Source organism: Dipodomys merriami, unplaced genomic scaffold (assembly GCF_024711535.1).
Source record: "Dipodomys merriami isolate MVZ:Mamm:240054 unplaced genomic scaffold, mDipMer1.0.p SCAF_297, whole genome shotgun sequence".
In the NCBI taxonomy this organism is placed as follows: domain Eukaryota; kingdom Metazoa; phylum Chordata; class Mammalia; order Rodentia; family Heteromyidae; genus Dipodomys; species Dipodomys merriami.
In genome coordinates this window covers 294,667-312,273 of record NW_027204459.1, presented here as the reverse complement: position 1 = coordinate 312,273, position 17,607 = coordinate 294,667, and the positions used below count along the sequence as shown (strand labels likewise).

Genomic DNA, 17,607 nt, shown 5'->3' with positions numbered 1-17,607 from the left:
TGATCATCACAAGGGATGAGCCGTGGGCCAAAGTGGTCAGGATAGAGAGTGGGTACTTGTGTAGCCTCTTTCCCTGCTTTGTCCCCGGCAGAGCTAGAACACTACAGAGCCATGGGAGAATGTACTTGCCCATCTCTAAACCACCAGGTCATCTGTGCACCCACTCAGGCCTATATTTGTTTGTCTGTTGTATGTATACACTCATCTGTGCATACATCAAGCATCCACCTGAAGCTTTGCTTCCACTTTCTTTCCTTTCTGTTTTAATCTGCTTCCTTTCACTAGGGGTGAGAAATTAATATACTTTTTTGACTATTCTGTCAGTCCTGACTGACTGTCAAGCCTTAAGGTTGATAAGAACTTGTTATTAGAGTCCTTGGCCATGGAAATGGTGCTGTGGCTCAAGCGGTAGAGTGCTTGCGTTGAGCTGAAGAGCTGAGGGATAGTGCCCAAGCCCAGAGTTCAAGCCCCACGACCGACCAAAAAAAAGGAACATTTGATCATAAGGTCCTTGGCCAAAACCTTTTATTCTGGGAGTTCCCAGTGGACCAGACTCAGCACTCACCCTTGTCAACTAAGGAGACAAGGGGCATGAAATGGGAAAGAGTGATCTCAGTGAGGCTGTAGAAGTAAGGGTGGCAGAGGAGACAGAAGGCGCACAGTCTTGGACAGGCTGCAGTCCAGGTGGCCATCAACCCGTCTGCTCCGGGGAGGCCCCTCGGGCACACGCTGGGAGTGTGCCACTTTAGTGACCTGAGGTGAGCTGGGGAGGGAGGCAGGGCCTCAGCAACCAGAGGAGCAAAGCCAGGGCCTCCTAGCTTCTTAAACCTTCTTAAACTCCACCCTCGTGACCTGGGACAGAAGACAGTCTGTTCATCATGATGTCCCTGACAATCTTGAAAGTATCTTTACTCTTGCCTGGGCCCTTCAGCCTTGAAAGGAGAGAATCACTAGCTTTAGATGTGCTCTCCTCGATTAACACATACTCATGCAGACAAACAGGAACCTGATCCAAAGCTATGGCAGCACAGGAGATAAATGTACAGCTGTAGATGCCACGCTTTGTCCTGCTTCTAGTTGCTATTGGACATTTGCTGGACCAAATTAAAGACCAAGTGGTGAATTTCCTAAAACACATTTGGTGAGTAAAAGAACATTTCACACCAAGGGTTGGTGGTGGCTCGCACCTCTAATCCTAGCTACAGAGGTTGAGACCTAAAGAGAGAGGTTTGAAGCCATCCTGGGCAGGAAAGTCGAGGTGTGGCTGAAGAGGTAGAGTGCTAGTATCCTTAAGTAAAAAGGCCAAGGAGCTGAGGGACAGTGTCCAGGCCCTGAGTTCAAGACCAAAGTGCCAGCACCAAAAAAAATAAAAATCACTTGGAGGGGAAAATCAGTGGTGGCTTGCAAGCTGGCCAAGGTGACAAAGCCGGGGCAGGTCTGGTGCAACCTGAGGTGAGCATGGAGGAGGGCTCAGCGGGCAGAGGAGGAAGGAGCCGTCGATGCAAAGCAAGGGCAAGTCTGTGGTCTCCCAGACCCACCTTGTATAACAGGACTGCAGTTCTTTGAGACAGGTTTTATCTTCCTGATACCGCCCTGAAGCCAGCCTCACGGTGCTTAAAACTCAGAGCCTCACCTCTGGCCACCGGAGCCCAAGGAACCGTGTGGTATGAGAGTCACTGATCCTTGTAGTATAGCTGGTGGCAGAGTTCGGACGTGGAACTGCAGCTGCCTGGCGCTAGGGGTGGGTCACCGTGATGCTGGGTATGATGAGCCCACACAAGGCTCGGCTCACCCAAGATCTCCGGTGTGGACCAGTACCCAGAGAGCTGACCCAGTAAGAGAGTTGTTGCTGGAGAATGGGCCTGGGATCTACCCCAGTGGCACAGAGGCTTCTAAGTGAACTTAAGAGCACAGAGGGCAAGTCAGTGCTGCCCAAGGAGCAGAGTGTGCCAGGTACCACCCTGAAATGACCCAACATGGGAACCATAGGATGAAAACTTAAAGTGGTTCACTTGGCCCTGTGTACTAAAAGGTGACCCATCCTGAAGGGAAAGGTGAGCTAAAAGTTTTCAACCAGAAACTGCAGCAAAGAACCAATTTCAAAAATGAAAATACAGTAACTATGGCAAGCAGAATGATGGAGGTAGACAAGGTGGCAGGTGTGAAGTTGGAATCCAGCAAGGAGACAGATTAGAAGAGAAAGGGTTACTGCTGTAGAGGCCTCCCGGCAGTCCCGACCGCCAGCCTTTGTTGTGGAGTCCTGGAGCGGGGAGGACCAGAAAAGTTTACGAAATGGTAGCTGGAACCTTCCAGAATGTGGTATAAGGCTGTCAGCTTCCTCCAGTGCAGACTGGCCAGGTGTAGAGTTGCATGAGCCTGGAGCCACACCTTGTTAGCCTCTGATCTGACTCCTTTCTGACGTACTTCCTGGTGAGGTTAGGGGAGACTGAGGAATGGGTGATTGTAATAGAGCCTAAAGGGGTGAGTGGCAGCTATCTTCAGCCTTTTGGGGGGACAGGGGGTGCAGGGTGCAGACCACACACTTACATCCCTTTACATTCCGTGACTCTGATCCCACACGGGCACTGACCCATGACCTTGTCGGCTTACACGCTGTCTTGAGAGGGCTTTCAGCCAGTGACAAGGCTAGGAGATCCTGCACTTGTGCAGGTCTCAGGCTTCCAAAGCGGTGCTCCAGGAAAAAGATTTCGTGTTGGAAAGTTCTCTTTCTCACAGTTTTGGTTGTGTTTTAGGAAAACAGACTTATTATTGTGCTAAGACTTTATATTTAGATGATTAGCAACACTACCATTAAATAAAAACAAACTGAGACTGCCATAGTACCTGAAAGTGTCATTCTGATGTTATATAATGAGTAAAGATGCATATGTTGTCATTCATCTCCCTACTCCCTTGCTCTGTAATCAATATATTTGATCAGCTGTTTAAGAAGGCCAACCTGCAAACGAAAGAGCAGGCACCTCTGCTCTTTCTGTGAGAGGGAACTCTAATCAAGAGCATACAGTCCCCTGGGAGCCAGATGGCACCGAGCTGCCGCCTGAGGACTTGTCCTTCTAGTTAGGGAACCCAGGAAGGGATGATGAGTGCCAGCTAGTGAGAACTGAAGTTAAACAGCTTCATGGTGGTTTGTGAGAATCATCTCTCGATACCTGTGTGTGTTAGAGCGTGTGTGTGTGTGTGTGTGTGTGTGTGTGTGTGTGTGTGTGTGTGTGTGTGTGTGTGTGTGTGTGTGTGTGTGTGTGTGTGTGTGTGTGTGTGTGTGTTAGAGCGTGTGTGTGTGTGTGTGTGTGTGTGTGTGTGTGTGTGTGTGTGTGGAATTCAGCTTCAGACACCTGCTAGGGTATCAGCATCTTTATGGAAATAGTAAAAGGATAAAGCCTGTCCAAGAAAGTAAAGAGCCAAATCCCTACCTATGACTATGTACTATTTACTTGTGTGAAGGTTAGGTTCAAAGTCAATGCTCATATTCAGGTGATATTTGTTACTGCAACAGTAAACTTCCTTCTGTGTCAGCTGTTGCCTTTGCTGCAGTATGATCAGATCTTACAAAATTAACTGTATTGTTTTTGTAAACCGTATTATCCAGGTGGGAGAAGTTGTTTAGCCACTTTGAGTGTTGGGGATGGTAAAACTCTCCTCTTAAATCAAGTATTTATACTCAACTTTGGTTTTTCTTTATTAAGTGAATGTCTAGTGAGAACTCTCCCTTTCTCTTTGGCTTTTAGTATTCATTTCCTACAAGAAAGGGAATTGTCCTGTTTCATAAAAGATGTGTTATCATCTTGCTTTGAGTATTTTTCTCCATGAGTTAAGAGCGTGTGATTTGCATGAGTCCTTTTCAGAACGATTGTGCTGCCCACAGCCAGCATCTGTGCGTAAAGGCAGTTTCTGAGTGCCTCGAGTTTGCTTGCCAAGTTGGGCTCTTTTCACTTGTCACTACAGTTCCTCTCTGGCCTTCAAAGTTTTCTGTTCATAAAAATAGCTTCTTAGTTAAAACATTCTGCTTGAAAATACATTTCAATCCCTAGTGGTTTTCTGTGCTGCCTAACACGTACCACAAGTTGAACGGTGCAGAAGGACCTTTGCTCTCCATGTTTCCTATTGGCAGGGTCAGGAATTGAGTGCCAGCATCTCAGGAGTGGTGCTCTGTGTCTGCTGGCGTTCCCAGCATACCTTGCTCCTTCCAGGAGCTGGGCCATCCTCCCCGCTCACCTGTATTGGTGGGGTGACTTCCTGCAGCTGTAGAACCAGGAAGGCTCCTCACCTGACAGGACTGCCGCCAGCCTTTGGCCAGGCCACTAGGCTGGTCCAGCATGGCACGGGGCATCTCAGAGCAACTGCACAGGCCGGGGCAGAACCCCTCAGGACCAGACCAGTGCCAGGAGTGATGGGTAGGTGCCCCGCTCCCGACACACCTGCCCTTTATTTGTAAGTGCTCAGGGCTCCCGGCTGTCCTCCAAGTGCCTGCCAGGAGTGACGTCCACATGAGTCATTCCCATTAAAGCAGATCAAGCAGTGTAAGATGTGCAGATAGAAAACCTACCCGGTCAAGGACAAGGAGGAATTGTGCATGTGGGGTCACATCGGGGCTGGAATCCGGTAGCTACAGTTCAAGCAGTCTTAAAAATATTTAAAGGTTTTACAAGGTGACATCTTTGTCGCTTAACTCTGGTGGGCCTATTAGTGGCATGTCTTAGAAACTGTGACTCACGAGCAAGGTGATGAACTGCCATTTGAGAGGACTGAGCACAGATGCAGGCAGGAAGGAGAGGGCCAGAGCTCATGCAGGCAGCGTCTGGCCCTGTTGTCAACCAAGGCTATTCTAAAGCTATCCGCCTAAAAGCGTCTGTGGCCAGAGACTGTCCTCAAATGTGCTGCGTCCCTCCACACAAGCTAGAGAGACTAGAGAAAGCAATGCTGAGCTCTGCCAGATGCTGCCCGGCCTCCTGGGTGGGCCTCCTCCTCACCACCTTACCTTCTGCTTCTCACATTCTAGTTCTCTCCCCCCACCTCTTTCCTTCCTTGTGCCCTCTCAGTTGGCTCTCCTTACTCTCGGGTGAAAAGCTCTATTGATATTTATTAGTTCTCAAAGATCCTCCTCCTAGAAACTTGTTGATAGAAACAGCTGTGTTCTATGTGTCGATAAGATAGACAACATTTGATATTGTCTATACTTGGCCTTTGGTAGAGATTTCAAGAATTGATTCAGTATATATTGAATTTTGCTTTTTTTCTATATGCTTGACTTTTTTTCACTCGCATAGTTGATTATAGGATGCTGCAACATCACTGGTCGCTAGGGTTGATCTGGCCATCTAGGCGGTGTCGTGTCCCCCCACCCCCAGCTCCACAAGCGTACCTCCCAAAGCTGCGCGCTTGGTCAAAGAGGAAAACCATCCCTGATAGAGGAGGACAGGTCCCCTGCCAGAAACTCCAAACAAGCCCTGAAATGGTTCATTATAGATGACTGTTTAAAAAAGTAGTTACCTTTTTGTAAAAGGAAGCCTTTTGAAAGGTAGATGTCATTCTCTGTGCGTCAGGTGTAGGGGGAGAGTAGAAGTAGATGGAGGTAAGTTCACACCCAGGGTGCCTTCAGTCTGGGGCTGACTGTACAAGGTGTGCCTCTGAGTCAGCCAGCTAGCAGAATAGTGCCCGCAGGGCCAGCTGCAGGCACAGGTGCTGGCCAAGGCATTAGAGACCCTTTTGGGGTCAGGATTTGGGAGCAGGCAGCCACACTGAGGGTCCCTCAAGACCCCTGGGTGGCTATATCCATTCCTCCTATCGCAGGGACCCTGTGGCTGTCTGAGCCCCACAGAGCTTAGAGCAGAGCTGCACTGGGGGAGGCGGGCCCTGAAGGGGGTCCACCAAGACCCTTGATGGACACCACTAGCGCGGGAGGACCAGCCTACTGGTCACCACTCCCCCCTCCTCCTCAGCCCGTCTCTGCAGCACAGGACAGGAGCAGAGAGCTTTAGGTCAGGGACCAGAGTGATGAGTCCAGGCCCTGATCCTGTTCTTGCTTCTTCTGCACAGGGCTGACCGCCTCCTGCATGGGTGTGGAGGTACAGGCGGCCCTCCAGCAGTGCTGGGCCAGAGTAAGGTTCCATGAATACCAGCTTCCTGGTGACCTGTGTCCTGCACCTGCCCACCACCTCCTCATCCTCAGTCCTTGCGGTTAGAAGTGCCAGGCAGAGCTGGGTACCAGTGACTTATGCCTGTAATCCTAGCTACTTGGGAGGCAGAGATCAGAGGATCAGAGTTGAGGCCAACCCAGGTAAAGATGCACAAGACCTCATCTTGGCCAACAGCCCAGCACAGTGGTACACATCCGTTATACCAGCTACATGGAAAGCATAACTAAGGAATTACAGTCTAGGTTGGATGTGTAGCTCCAGAAGTAGAGTGCCTGCTAAGCAAATGGGCAGCCAAGTTCAAACTCCAGGAAAAACACATAGTTAGACAGGTCCCCTACCCCCCCCCCAAACACACACAGACACACAGACACACAACTTAGTGTGGAGGCATCACCTTGTGATGTGTCCCAGACCTGATGTAACTTGGAGAGAAAGCATGTGGACAGCGTCAGGTGGTCAGCCGCTAATGTAGCTGCATCTCAGGCTCCGGGGCGTGTCCTGCTTCCCACGGGAAGCCACAGGGCTCCACAGGGCTCACTGAGCCAGAGAATTTTAAGCAGATGCCCTGCTGTTCACATAAAATTAACCAGCACAGCACACTGGAACTGAAGCCTGTGAGCAGGAAGCCGCTGTCCCTCCCTGCGGTCTCCACTCTGCACCCAGCAAGGGTCTCTGCACGTCCATATTACCCTCTCTTTTCACTTAGAGCTGGCTTAGTTTCAGCCCGCTTTCTGCTTCTCAAGTAGAAAGCAGAAGCAAATATCTGGCCCCTGAAGCATAGTGCTGAGAGCTCCCCTTATCTGAGAACAGCCAAGCGCTGCCTTCCTAGGGAGTGGCAGGTCACACAGCTCCTGCAGAAGGCCACAAGCCACTGACTTTCTGCCATTTGTCAGGTTGATGACATCCTGGGCGAGGGCAGCGATGACAGCGACAGCGAGAAGAAGCAGCTGGACGAGCAGGACAAGACACCTCGGCCCAGAAAGCCCAAGGCCTCACGGGCCCAGCAGGAGCAGCCTCCGGGGTTGTCTTCATCCCGGGAGAAGAGTACCACTGGCGTCCGGGGGCCCAGGTGAGGGAGGCCGCCGAAGGCCAGGCAGGGGTGGGTAGAAGCAGCCCAGGGTCTGGGGATGGGTTGCTCAAAGCGCCTGGCCTGCGTCCTGCCCAGCGGGTGGCGGGAGAGGAGATAAGGGGATGGGGACAGGAGCATCGGAGGTGGCACTGCCACCGTGGACATGCATCAGGATAATCATATTCATAGGCAGGAGAGGGCTGGAGGAGAAACCTGTCTAGCCTCTCCACTGTCCTCGGGCACTCACTGTCCTCGGTGTCACACAGTCATTGTCTGTGTGGATGGAAATGACAGTACTGGTGTGGGCGGTGTCCCAGGGTGATAGCACAGGGTCCGCCCGTGCTGTGGCCACTGCCACAGACTTGTGTGTGGCCTTTGCCGTGTCATGGGAGCGTCTGTGCCTTACCCTCTCGCATGCTCGATCGAGTGTTGGCACGGTGAAGCTGTGTGTACAGCCTCAGAGGAGATGTCCCATCGCTGGTGGGTCAGGTGGGGAAAACTCGGCTCGTATCCTGAATAACACACAGTGCCTCCGTGTGTCTGGCAACTGCCGCATTCTTCAACCCTCTTCGTGGTTGGCCAGTCTTTCTAACGTGGCAGCATTAGCGCATTTCTGGTGTGCTGTTCCTCCAGTTTGTCATTGTTTCATTCCGTTGACATTCTGCCATGCAGAGATTTGGTCACTTGTGTAGTGACAGCTGTGGCTGTTGTGTATTCCCAGCCTGGGGATGATCCATGTTTCCTTTAGGTTTTGGCTTTTTTATGTATAAATCTTGCTAAACTAAGATGTACTTTAGTAAAATAAGACAAGGACCTAACTCTTAAATGCCAGCTAATAATCCTTTGGCAATTTATTAGCGTTTGCCACTGATCTGAAGTGCAATGAAATGTGTACTTAGGGCTTTCCTGCACTTCTGCTGTTTTCTCTTGATTTCTGTGTGCTGCTCCTAAATGTGTGTGTGGCATATACTCCAAATAAGCTCTTGCTCTGAAATGTTTATGTCATATGGCTGAACATGCATAAACTCCAACGGGGCTAAAACGAAAGATACCACGCCCCGTCCTCTGTCACACACTCAGCCTTGTCACTCCTCCCCTAGAGGAAGCCATGTCCGTTTCTCACAGGATGCATGTCTGCAGCCCACATTTTGGCTATGCTTGCATTCTTGCTGTGGAAGAAAGACACTAAAGTGAACTCTCTTCTTTCCTCAATCCTGCCAATGCAGTCATATTGGTGTTTGGATTGTAGAATTATCCGCATTCATTTGACAGTGATTGTTTCAGTGAATCTGGTAAGGCCACTGTGGTTATGTTTGCTGTTTTCAACGTCTCATCTTGTATTTGCTTGGAATTCTTCCTGCCTGACCCGACCCCACCCCACCCCATCACTGTACTCATCTGGCTTTGTGCCGCCGCGTCCCAAGTCTGGCCCCTCTCTGCCCTGGGAATAGCTTCTCCTGTTTTTCTGGTGTTTCCTCTGTTGGCCTCACTTTTCTGCAAGTCTTCTAAGAAAGTATGGAGACTGTGCACGCGCAGTGGCTTATGTCTGTAATCTTAGTTACTCAGGAGGTAGACATCCAGACATCTCGCTTTGAGGCCAGCCAGGCAAAAAGCTACTGAGACCCTAACAAGTTGTCATCCCAGTTATATTTACCATCCTAGATCTGCGACAGACTGAAACGGGAGACCCACCTGGAAAGAATAAAGCCAAAGCATTCGGCTGGGGGTAGGACTCATGCAGTAGAGCACTCGCCTAGTAAGCGCAGGCCCTGAGTTGAGTCTTTGTTCTGTGGCCGTGACGGATAGGCACCGCTGAAGGACAGGAGCCTCTGCTCACTCCTGAGCGTGCAGCTCCTGGTCAGTTGCGGTGGCACTGATCATACCACCTCATATTTGTGTCTTGTATCCATAAAACCCCAGATACCTCATCCAAAAAAGTTTAATCTCAGCTCAGCCTGGTGGGACTTCAGTTTACAGAGGAATGTGTGCATGTCCTGAGTGCCTGATGTAGGCTTGGTTTCCAGTGCCTTCTCTTACCCCTGCATGCCTAGGGCTCTTCACGCACTCTCATGCTGCCCTGATGTCTACCTCTGACAGCCACGTCCGCAAGCACCGGAGCCTCAGGCCCAGGTGAAGTGCAGGAAGGTGCCCATTGTGAAGCACTCAGATCAGCTGGGTTCACTCCCAACCTGGCTCTTGGACTGTTGTACTAGTAAAGAACGGTTCAGAAAGTGCATGGCTGATTCACACAGTCCCATTTCACCAGCAGCAGCAAAGGGTGATAGTGCTCCATCTGTGGAGATGACTCTAGGCTTAGTGGGAGCCTGGGGTTCCCATCTCGGAGCCCATCAGCTTAGCGCTCACCAGTAAGGACAACTTGCCAGCCTTGTTGAGAGGCTGCTGCGTTGTGTTAGGAGAGTGTTTGTTTTTGTTTGTGTATGTGTGTCGTTCATGGGGCTTGAACTCTGGGCCTGGGCACTATCCCTGTGTTCTTCAGCTCAGGGCGAGCACTCTACCACCTGAGCCACAGCGCCACTTCCGGTTTTCGAGTGGTTTATTGGAGATAAGAGTCTCACAGACTTTCCTGCCTAGGCTGGCTTTGAACCGTGATCCTCCCATCTCAGCCTCCTCAGTAGCTAGGATTACAGGCGTGAGCCATCGGCGCCCAGCCAGGAGAGATTTTTTTTTAACTGCTGTGTTGGGCCATCGCGAGGCTTGTCCTTCCCACATGGGTGGTTATATGCTGTTTGCTGGGTTGTGTCTTCATCTTTGGGCAGATGTTGAGGTCCAGGGAAGTTGGGAGAGGGGGCAGAGGAGTGTGCAGCCCCTTGCGGACCTCCAGGGTAGAGAGAGTTGTGAGTGCTCCAGTGGTCTACATGCTGCTAGCACACCATGTGCTGTGATGGCTGTGGCATGTCCTAGCTATCTGTCTAAAAACAAGGGAGCTCCAAAAGGTCCTGAGGGGATGCTGTTGACAGACACCTCTTCCTTGGTGGCTGCTGCCTCTCCCAGCTGTGGGAAGCAGTGTGACCCAGCCCAAGAGCCACGGGCTGCTTTTGAATTGAGTAGCTCATGTCCCTGCTGCCTGGTTATATTAAATTACTTTCCGTGGCTAAGTGAAATTCATAGCTACACAAGATAACAATTAGAAAAGAGCCTTGGCTTTCGGGCTGGAGGGGACAGCTGTGACGTGTCCGGAGGGAGCAGCAGGCTGGTGAGGTTCTGGTCCCAGCACGGCTGTTGCTCACTGGGCTCACCGAGCAAATCACCAACTGCTCTGCATCTGCTCTGCATCTCCATTTCAGCACCGCGTGGTGAGAGCAAGTCAGCCTCCAGCCTAGAAGTTGTCCAAGTTGTCGTGAGTGCTCTCAGCACATCCACCCGGTATGGCCAGAAGAGCTCGGGTACAGCTGGCCTGGGCCGTGGAATCGGACACAGGAGTCGTGGGGCATTGAAGATGAAGCGATTTGCAGTGACCAGGCCTGTCAGCTTGCTGGCTCCTCCGCAAGGAGAGGCTGCTGCTGTCAGTGCTACTTGACTTTGTTGTGTGCAATTAGCTCTGATGACTTCGTAACTTGAGAGCAGAAGAGCAAAGCACTCCCCGGGCTGTGGTAGACCCTGATTGCTCCCTCCTGAAGCTTGTCCCTCACTCCCTAGACCGGAGCCATCCATGGCAGTGCTCACAGAGAAGCCACGGGCCCTCTGGCTCCTGTGTCAGCTTTCACGTGCCGCACTAGAACGTTTCCACATCCAGCAGGATGAGCTCAGCCGCCGTGCCCCCACCCAGGGTGCAAGTGGGCGCAGGTGGGCGTGCTCATGACGTGCATAGCCTGTCAGCCCTGGACTTCCTGCTTCTCTGATGAGAAAGCTAGAGAATGTGGCCCGCTGGTTTAATTTTTTTTATTCCATTTATAGATAATAGGACTACAAGATTTTTCTTAAATGTCTCAAGTAATGCTCTTATTTGGAAGTAAGCAAAATACATTTTGAGGTTTTTGTTTGAACACACAGAACATTTAGGTTTCGTAATCCTTCTCTCCCTGTGCGTGGCATGCATCCTGACAAAGTTTGGTCTTTGATACAGTACTCTGGTTGGCAATAGACCCAGCCTGCTAGGTCATCCTAGCCAGCAGCTCTGCAGAACCGTCGTACTACTTGAAGATGAAAATGGCTCCAACAGAAAGAGGAGGGAGAGTTCACTCTTCCTCGTCTACCCAGAAGTGATTGAGCCATCTCTCGGATTAGCAAACTACAGCACATAGCCTCTTCACTTCCTTCGATGAAATGCAAGGCTTTCATACTTTAAAAATGTATGTCTCAGAAGCTCCACATACTACAAATCGGTTGAACACAGAGAAATATTGTAAAAAAAAAAAAAAAAAAAAATACTGAAAATCAAAGGTAAGAAGAGAGTCTGGAGGCAGCAAGAGCACAGTGGTCTCTGGGCCCAGGAAGAAGCCTTCTAGGAAGCAGAAGCCCAAGGTTGGGCCCTCCACCAGGTTTCCCGTATCCATTTCCTTTCAGAGGTGAGCACGGGCTCTCAGAATACACCAAGGATCTCTTCCCAGTAATGTGACGCTGTCAGGAGGAGAGCGGCAGCCCAGTGATAGACACTGAGCCCAGATGAGAGCCCCATCCTGGAGCCTGTCCTCGGTGCTTCTCTCCTAAAGTACCTGCACATCACTGCCGCTGGCCATAATGGGCAGAAATGGGGTGCTTGCCAGTAGTAGCACGGAAGAGGCAGGTAGGAACAAAACTGTTGGGTAAGGAATTGGCAGCCAGGCAGCACAGAGCCCACAGAAAGAGATGCCAGAGAGGCAGATAGAAATGTGTGTCCAAGACACAAATCATGTAAAGTACTAACAGCTTTATAACCAGTGGGAGGGGCTGGAGCGGTGCAGAAATAAGGCAGGTATGAATTTTGAGTAGTAAGAGTCAGGACTTCAAAAATATTCAGTAAAGAAACTCCTAAGGAATTAAAGTGTTACATTAGGAAACATTCACTTAATGCCCAAGACAGCCAGGAAAGAGGACAGAGAAGCATAGAAAGCAGACACAGATGAAAAGTGGGGCCTAAGTTTTCAGACGGTGAGTGCATCAGGTCATTGTCCCAAAGGCATGCAGTCAGGTGGACTGGGCCACCCGACTGCATCTGCGGGAAACAGGCTTCACACAGACTGGAGGACAGTGGTCAGTGACACCCGCTTGTTCTCTGAGGAAGCAGCCTGTGGGGCTCAGGGGTCACAGCAGGTGCAGAGAGACCTTCCACCATGACTTAGGAAGGAGAGATGGACCGTGCGTGGAGGGAAAAGTAGACCGTGGGGCAGTGACACCAGAGCTGTTAGTACCCAGTTTCAAAAATGGGGGACACAAGGGAGGTAAATGGACAGCACAGCACAGTGGGCCAGCCAGTCCCAACAGGACTTTGCAGATACCACTGAGAAGTGGGCATCCTGAACTAGATGTCCCCGAGAGTGTTGGGAATACCAGCAGCCGTGGCGACCAGGGGACACACACTATCCTGTTTGGAAGCCCGGGGGGGGGGGGGGGGCGGGGAAGCGGGGGAGGGCTATGGCTGCCATCAGTGTGATGTTGACTGCTAGGGTTAGTCCCTGTAGAGGAAGCGGGATCTGTGCTGAGCCCCCCATGAAGGGCTTCAGTGGCACTGGTTAGAACTCCCCAGGAGAGCCTGGCTCCGGTGGCTCACGCCTGTCATCCTAGCTACTCAGGAGGCTGAGATCTGAGGATCAAGGTTCAAAGCCAGCCCAGGCACAAAAGTCCGTGGGACTCTTATCTCCAGTAAACCGCTCAGAAAACCAGAAGTGGTGCTGTGGCTCAAGTGGTAGAGCGCTTGCCTTGAGATGAAGAGCTGAGGGACAGCGCCCAGGACTTGCTGTGTGAAAGTCTACAGGCTTTTCAGACACCGTCAGGACAGACGCATCAGCCGTGTCACAGAATGCATAGGGTGGCTTTCCTGGCTCTCAAGATGCGGGAGTTCTGGTTCTGCAGCCTGTTCAGGTCCTGCCACTATAGCAGATTTAAGAGAATGGGGGACACGTGTTCTTCCCTGCATGGTTCACATAGCACCGCTTATTAAAAATGCATTCTGGAGTCTGGTGTGTCCTGCATCCAGGTCATCACCAGCTAGCTGCTCTGAAGCTTCTGGGGCCTTTGCTTCTTTGTAGGACAGAGTCCTGCAGACAGAGGTGTTCACTGTCAGCAGACACTGCTAGACCTCACTCCAAAGGTCACCCAGCACTGGCAGGGCTGGTGATGCCTGCTGAGGAGCCCGCTCTGCGTGCCCTCTGCCCTTTCCTGTTCACTCTCTGTCTGGGATTCCATTTGCTTTGCTCTGCTTAAGTGTGTTTCTCTGAGTTGTATGTGCCATCTGTCTGGGAATTCTAGTGTTTGCAACTTTGTGGTCTGTTTTACCAAACAAATACTTATTTTTCAAAAACCAAATACATCTTTTAGGGCAATTTCTTCTTTTGTTTCAAGATGCAGATTTCTTTAAATCATAGGTGTTCATGTGTGTATCTGACTCACAGGTGTTTGTATATTTGAATCATAGGTGTTTATGTGTATATTTCTGCATAGTTTCCCAGTTTTCCTTCCTACAAATAATTCTACAGCAGTTAAATGTCCAAATATGGAAATTCACTCAGAATACCAGCTGGTCACCTGTGTCTCACACTTGTCATCTTAGCTATTCAAGAAGCTGAGATTGAAGATTGTGGTTTAAAACCAGCCTAAGCCACACAGAAACAGAGGGAAACAGGGGAAAACATACAACAGCGGGACCCATCAGCCGCACTGGTCATTGATCAAAACAAACTCAGTAACTCATTGACAGCAATGGGAGGAAGGGAACGAGCAGGAAAGAGGAAACAGCTGACACTAAGCAAAAGGAAAAAATGTACATATCACCTGAGGTGCAAGAAAAAAACTGTATTGTCAAGCTCATAGAACTCAGAAACTTTAATAGACCATGATAAAGACAATTTGCCCCATGAAGGTGAGAATGTGTTTGTGACTTTAACTAAGTATCACTATCTCACAATATTGTGGAATTTATGTGATCACTTAATCACAATTTTTTAAAATGCTATTAAAAAAAAAAAAAAAAAAAGCCCAAGCAGAAAAATCTTTGAAACTCTTAGATCCAAAAAGCCAGAAGTGGATCTGTGGCTCAACTAACTGGTAGAGCACTAGCCTTGAGAGGAAAAAAAAAGCTCAGCATCAGGCCCCGGGTTCAAGCCCCATTTCCCGTATGTTGTGCATGCGTGCGTGCACGCACTCATATACACACACAAAATGAAGGACGTTAACATAGGAGAAAATCTTTGTGACGATGTGGTACAGTTTTTAGTCATAATACTGAAAGTATTAAGGCCATAAAACAAAAGATTACATTTACAGGCTGGGAAGGTGGCTCAGTGGTAGAGCGCTTGCTTGCCTTGCATGCCTGAGGCCCTGGGTTCGATTCCTCAGCACCACATAAACAAAAAGAAAAAAGCCAGAAGTGGCGCTGTGGCTCAAGTGGTAGAGCGCTAGCCTTGAGCTGAAGAGCTGAGGGACAGCGCCCAGGCCCAGAGTTCAGACCCCACGACCAGCCAAAAAGAAAGATCACATTTACTTGTCCTAAAATGCTGTTGAAAGAGTGAAAAGACCACCCACAAACTAGGAGGACACGGGTAGCAGGCTCCAGTCTCCGACTCTCTGGAGGCGGAGCTGATCTTTGTTCTCAGAGGTACTCGCTACTTTTACTAAGAGCTAGTACTTGATTTAGTTCGTTTATTAGAGTGATTTGCGAGAACTGCCTGAGAAATTGGAATTGTTAAGCAAGTTCACCTTGTGGCACACTGCTGCCGGGACTGGCTTTTAGTATGTTCTGGATTCTCTGGCAGTCCAACTCTGATAGTGTTTGGAACTTTGCAATAGTAAAGAGAGGTAGCTGTGCGTCTCTGTTTGGAAAATCAGCTAGCTACTGTCCATGGTGGCTTGTGGTGGAGACAGGAAACCTTGTGCCATCACATTGCTGACTCCCATGTTCCATCCTGATGAGCAGAGGCCTTCCCCACCTGCAGTCTGGACCCAGCACCGAGTGTGGTCACACTCTTGCTCTTCTAGCCACATTTTCCTTTTTTTTTTTTTTTTTTTTTTTTTTTGTCGGTCGTGGGGCTTGAACTCTGGGCCTGGGCGCTGTCCCTCAGCTCTTCAGCTCAAGGCGAGCGCTCTACCACTTGAGCTACAGCGCCACTTCTGGTTTTCTGGTGGTTTTATTGGAGATAGAAGTCTCATGGTCTCTCCTGCCCAGGCTGGCTTTGAACCGAGATCCTCAGATCTCAGCCTCCTGAGTAGCTAGGATGACAGGCGTGAGCCACCAGCGCCCGGCACATTTTCCTTTGTTGTGACTGCCAGCATTATAATGGTTATTATCAACTTAAAAATCTCATGCCCTGTGTATGCTTTTTAAAGGTTGAGGTGGTCTCTGCCTGCACACATGGCCCTCTGTCATCCACCATACCGTCTGATGTGGAACCTGGATTGACCCCTGGTGGGACTCCCCTCCCCCCTCCCCCCGGACCTCAACTCCCTTGCATTGAGACCAGACATGATCAGAAAATGACAGTGCTGAGTTACAGATTTGCCCACAGCCAGCGTTTCCTAGTGGCGTTGCTTCTCTTTTCAGAGGCCACAAGAGGAAGCTGAATGAAGAGGATGCTGCGAGTGAGTCGAGCAAGGGGTCCAGCAACGAGGAGGAGGAGGGCAGTAGCTCAGAGGCCGACGAGATGGCCGCGGCGCTGGAGGCTGAGCTGAACGACCTCATGTGACCGGGCCTGCGGAGCTGGCCACCTGCTTGCCCTGTCCAGCCCACGGCCCAGGTCCCTTTTCTCCAGAAAGATGTATATTTTGCAGAGCTCCACAAACAGAAACACATTATTTTGCAGAAATGGGTGTTTTTAAGAAGTTTAACTATAGGAGAGTCTACTTTTTTAGGTGACAGAGTGTTACAGGGGTCGGTGTGCTATGCCAAAGAGCTCAGCAGAGCCTTGCACCGCAAGATGGGTGTGCAGCTGGTTGTTGCATAGTAAGGGGTTTGGGGAGTTCCCTTTAAATGCCACAGCATATTATTTGGGGTGAAGACTCTGGGGGCTCCAACAAGACTTAGAACAATGTAGCAGGAACCTGGCATCTTGTCCTGCTTTTTTTTATAACTGGAACTGTCAGAATTTTGAAGGATTTTTAAGTGAAACAGAGCAACATACATTTGTAAAGAGCATCAAGGGCAGGCCTAGACGGCCCAGCCACCCTCCGGTCCCTTAGGGGACCTGCAGGGGACCCGAGGCTTCGGCGTGACTCCCCGCAGCCTGGCTTACCAGCAGCCATGCCGGCCTTCCACCACAGGTGTCCTGATGAGACGGGGCCTCCCTGTTCTTGGGTGGCTTTGTGCTTTAAGAGATCTGATGTAAAGTTTTTGTATATTTCCTATTTGACCCACTGAGCAGATTCTTCTTTCATTTAATAAAGATGCTTTTTGTAAGCTCTCTTCTCCAGCGCGTGGTAGAGTGGGCAGGCCACCTCCTCAGGCTCGTGCTTGCCTGGAGTTCAGCTCCAGCTGGACATCATCTTGTGTGAGGTGACTGTCGCCGAGCAGATTTCCTGTCAGAACTTGCAGAAGAGAAAACATGCACACGAAAGATTGGCTTCTCTGTGCCTGCTAGTCCTCCTGTTATTGGGGGCAACATTAATGGTATACAGAATCATTGCCATTCCCAGTTAGTAAAACAGCACCTGAGGAAGCAGTCCTGACTGGTGCTTGTGGCTACAGAGTGCCTTTGTTGGAGGCTGTGGCTGCCAAACCCATGGAGGCTGTGGCTGCCAAACCCAGGGCATGTGCCGTCCCTGAGGCAGAGTGGGCATGTGGCTCTTCACAGCTGGTGCACCGGGATCTCTGCAGAACCTCTCAGCTTCCCCTCCAGGAGCCTGATCTCCCTGAGCTGTGGGTAATGGGGAGGAAGTCCACAGCGGTCCAGAATGCCATAGCCATGTCCTGGATCTATCATACGATGAAGAACACTGGGGCGTCCGCTTGGATGAATGACTCTCCCAGGCCTGGGGCTTGAACTCTGGGTCTGGGTGCTGTCACTGAGTTCCTTTTGCCCAAGGCTGACACTCTACCACTTAGCCACAGTGCCACTTACAGCTTTTTCTGTGATTAATTGGGAGGTGAGAGACTCAGACTTTCCTACCCAGGCTGGCTTTGAACTGCAGTCCTCAGATCTCAGCCTCCTGAGTAGCTAGGAATACAGGTGTGAGCCACCCGTGCCTGGCTGTGAGTGACTTTTTAAAGTCATTGGTACGTGTGTATTTTCTTTTCTG

The 17,607-nt window shown here is 50.3% G+C and overlaps 1 protein-coding gene across 8 annotated transcripts in view; it reads left to right on the top strand.

Moving 5' to 3' along the window:
• The window catches only part of Ctdp1 (CTD phosphatase subunit 1), a 58,591-nt gene extending 41,810 nt beyond the window's left edge, over positions 1-16,781 (top strand). For 3 of the 8 annotated variants that reach the window (XM_070038802.1, XM_070038807.1, XM_070038808.1), the window contains exons 12-13: positions 7,049-7,224; positions 15,917-16,781. In XM_070038802.1, the coding sequence (XP_069894903.1) occupies positions 7,049-7,224; positions 15,917-16,058 (318 nt within the window). In that variant the 3' untranslated portion in view covers positions 16,059-16,781. Of the gene's footprint in view, positions 1-6,054; positions 6,296-7,048; positions 7,225-10,529; positions 11,751-15,916 lie in introns of those variants that run through there. The other 5 variants (XR_011375902.1, XR_011375903.1, XM_070038804.1 and 2 more) reach the window with 5 other exon arrangements.
• The last annotated feature ends 826 nt before the right edge of the window (positions 16,782-17,607 follow it).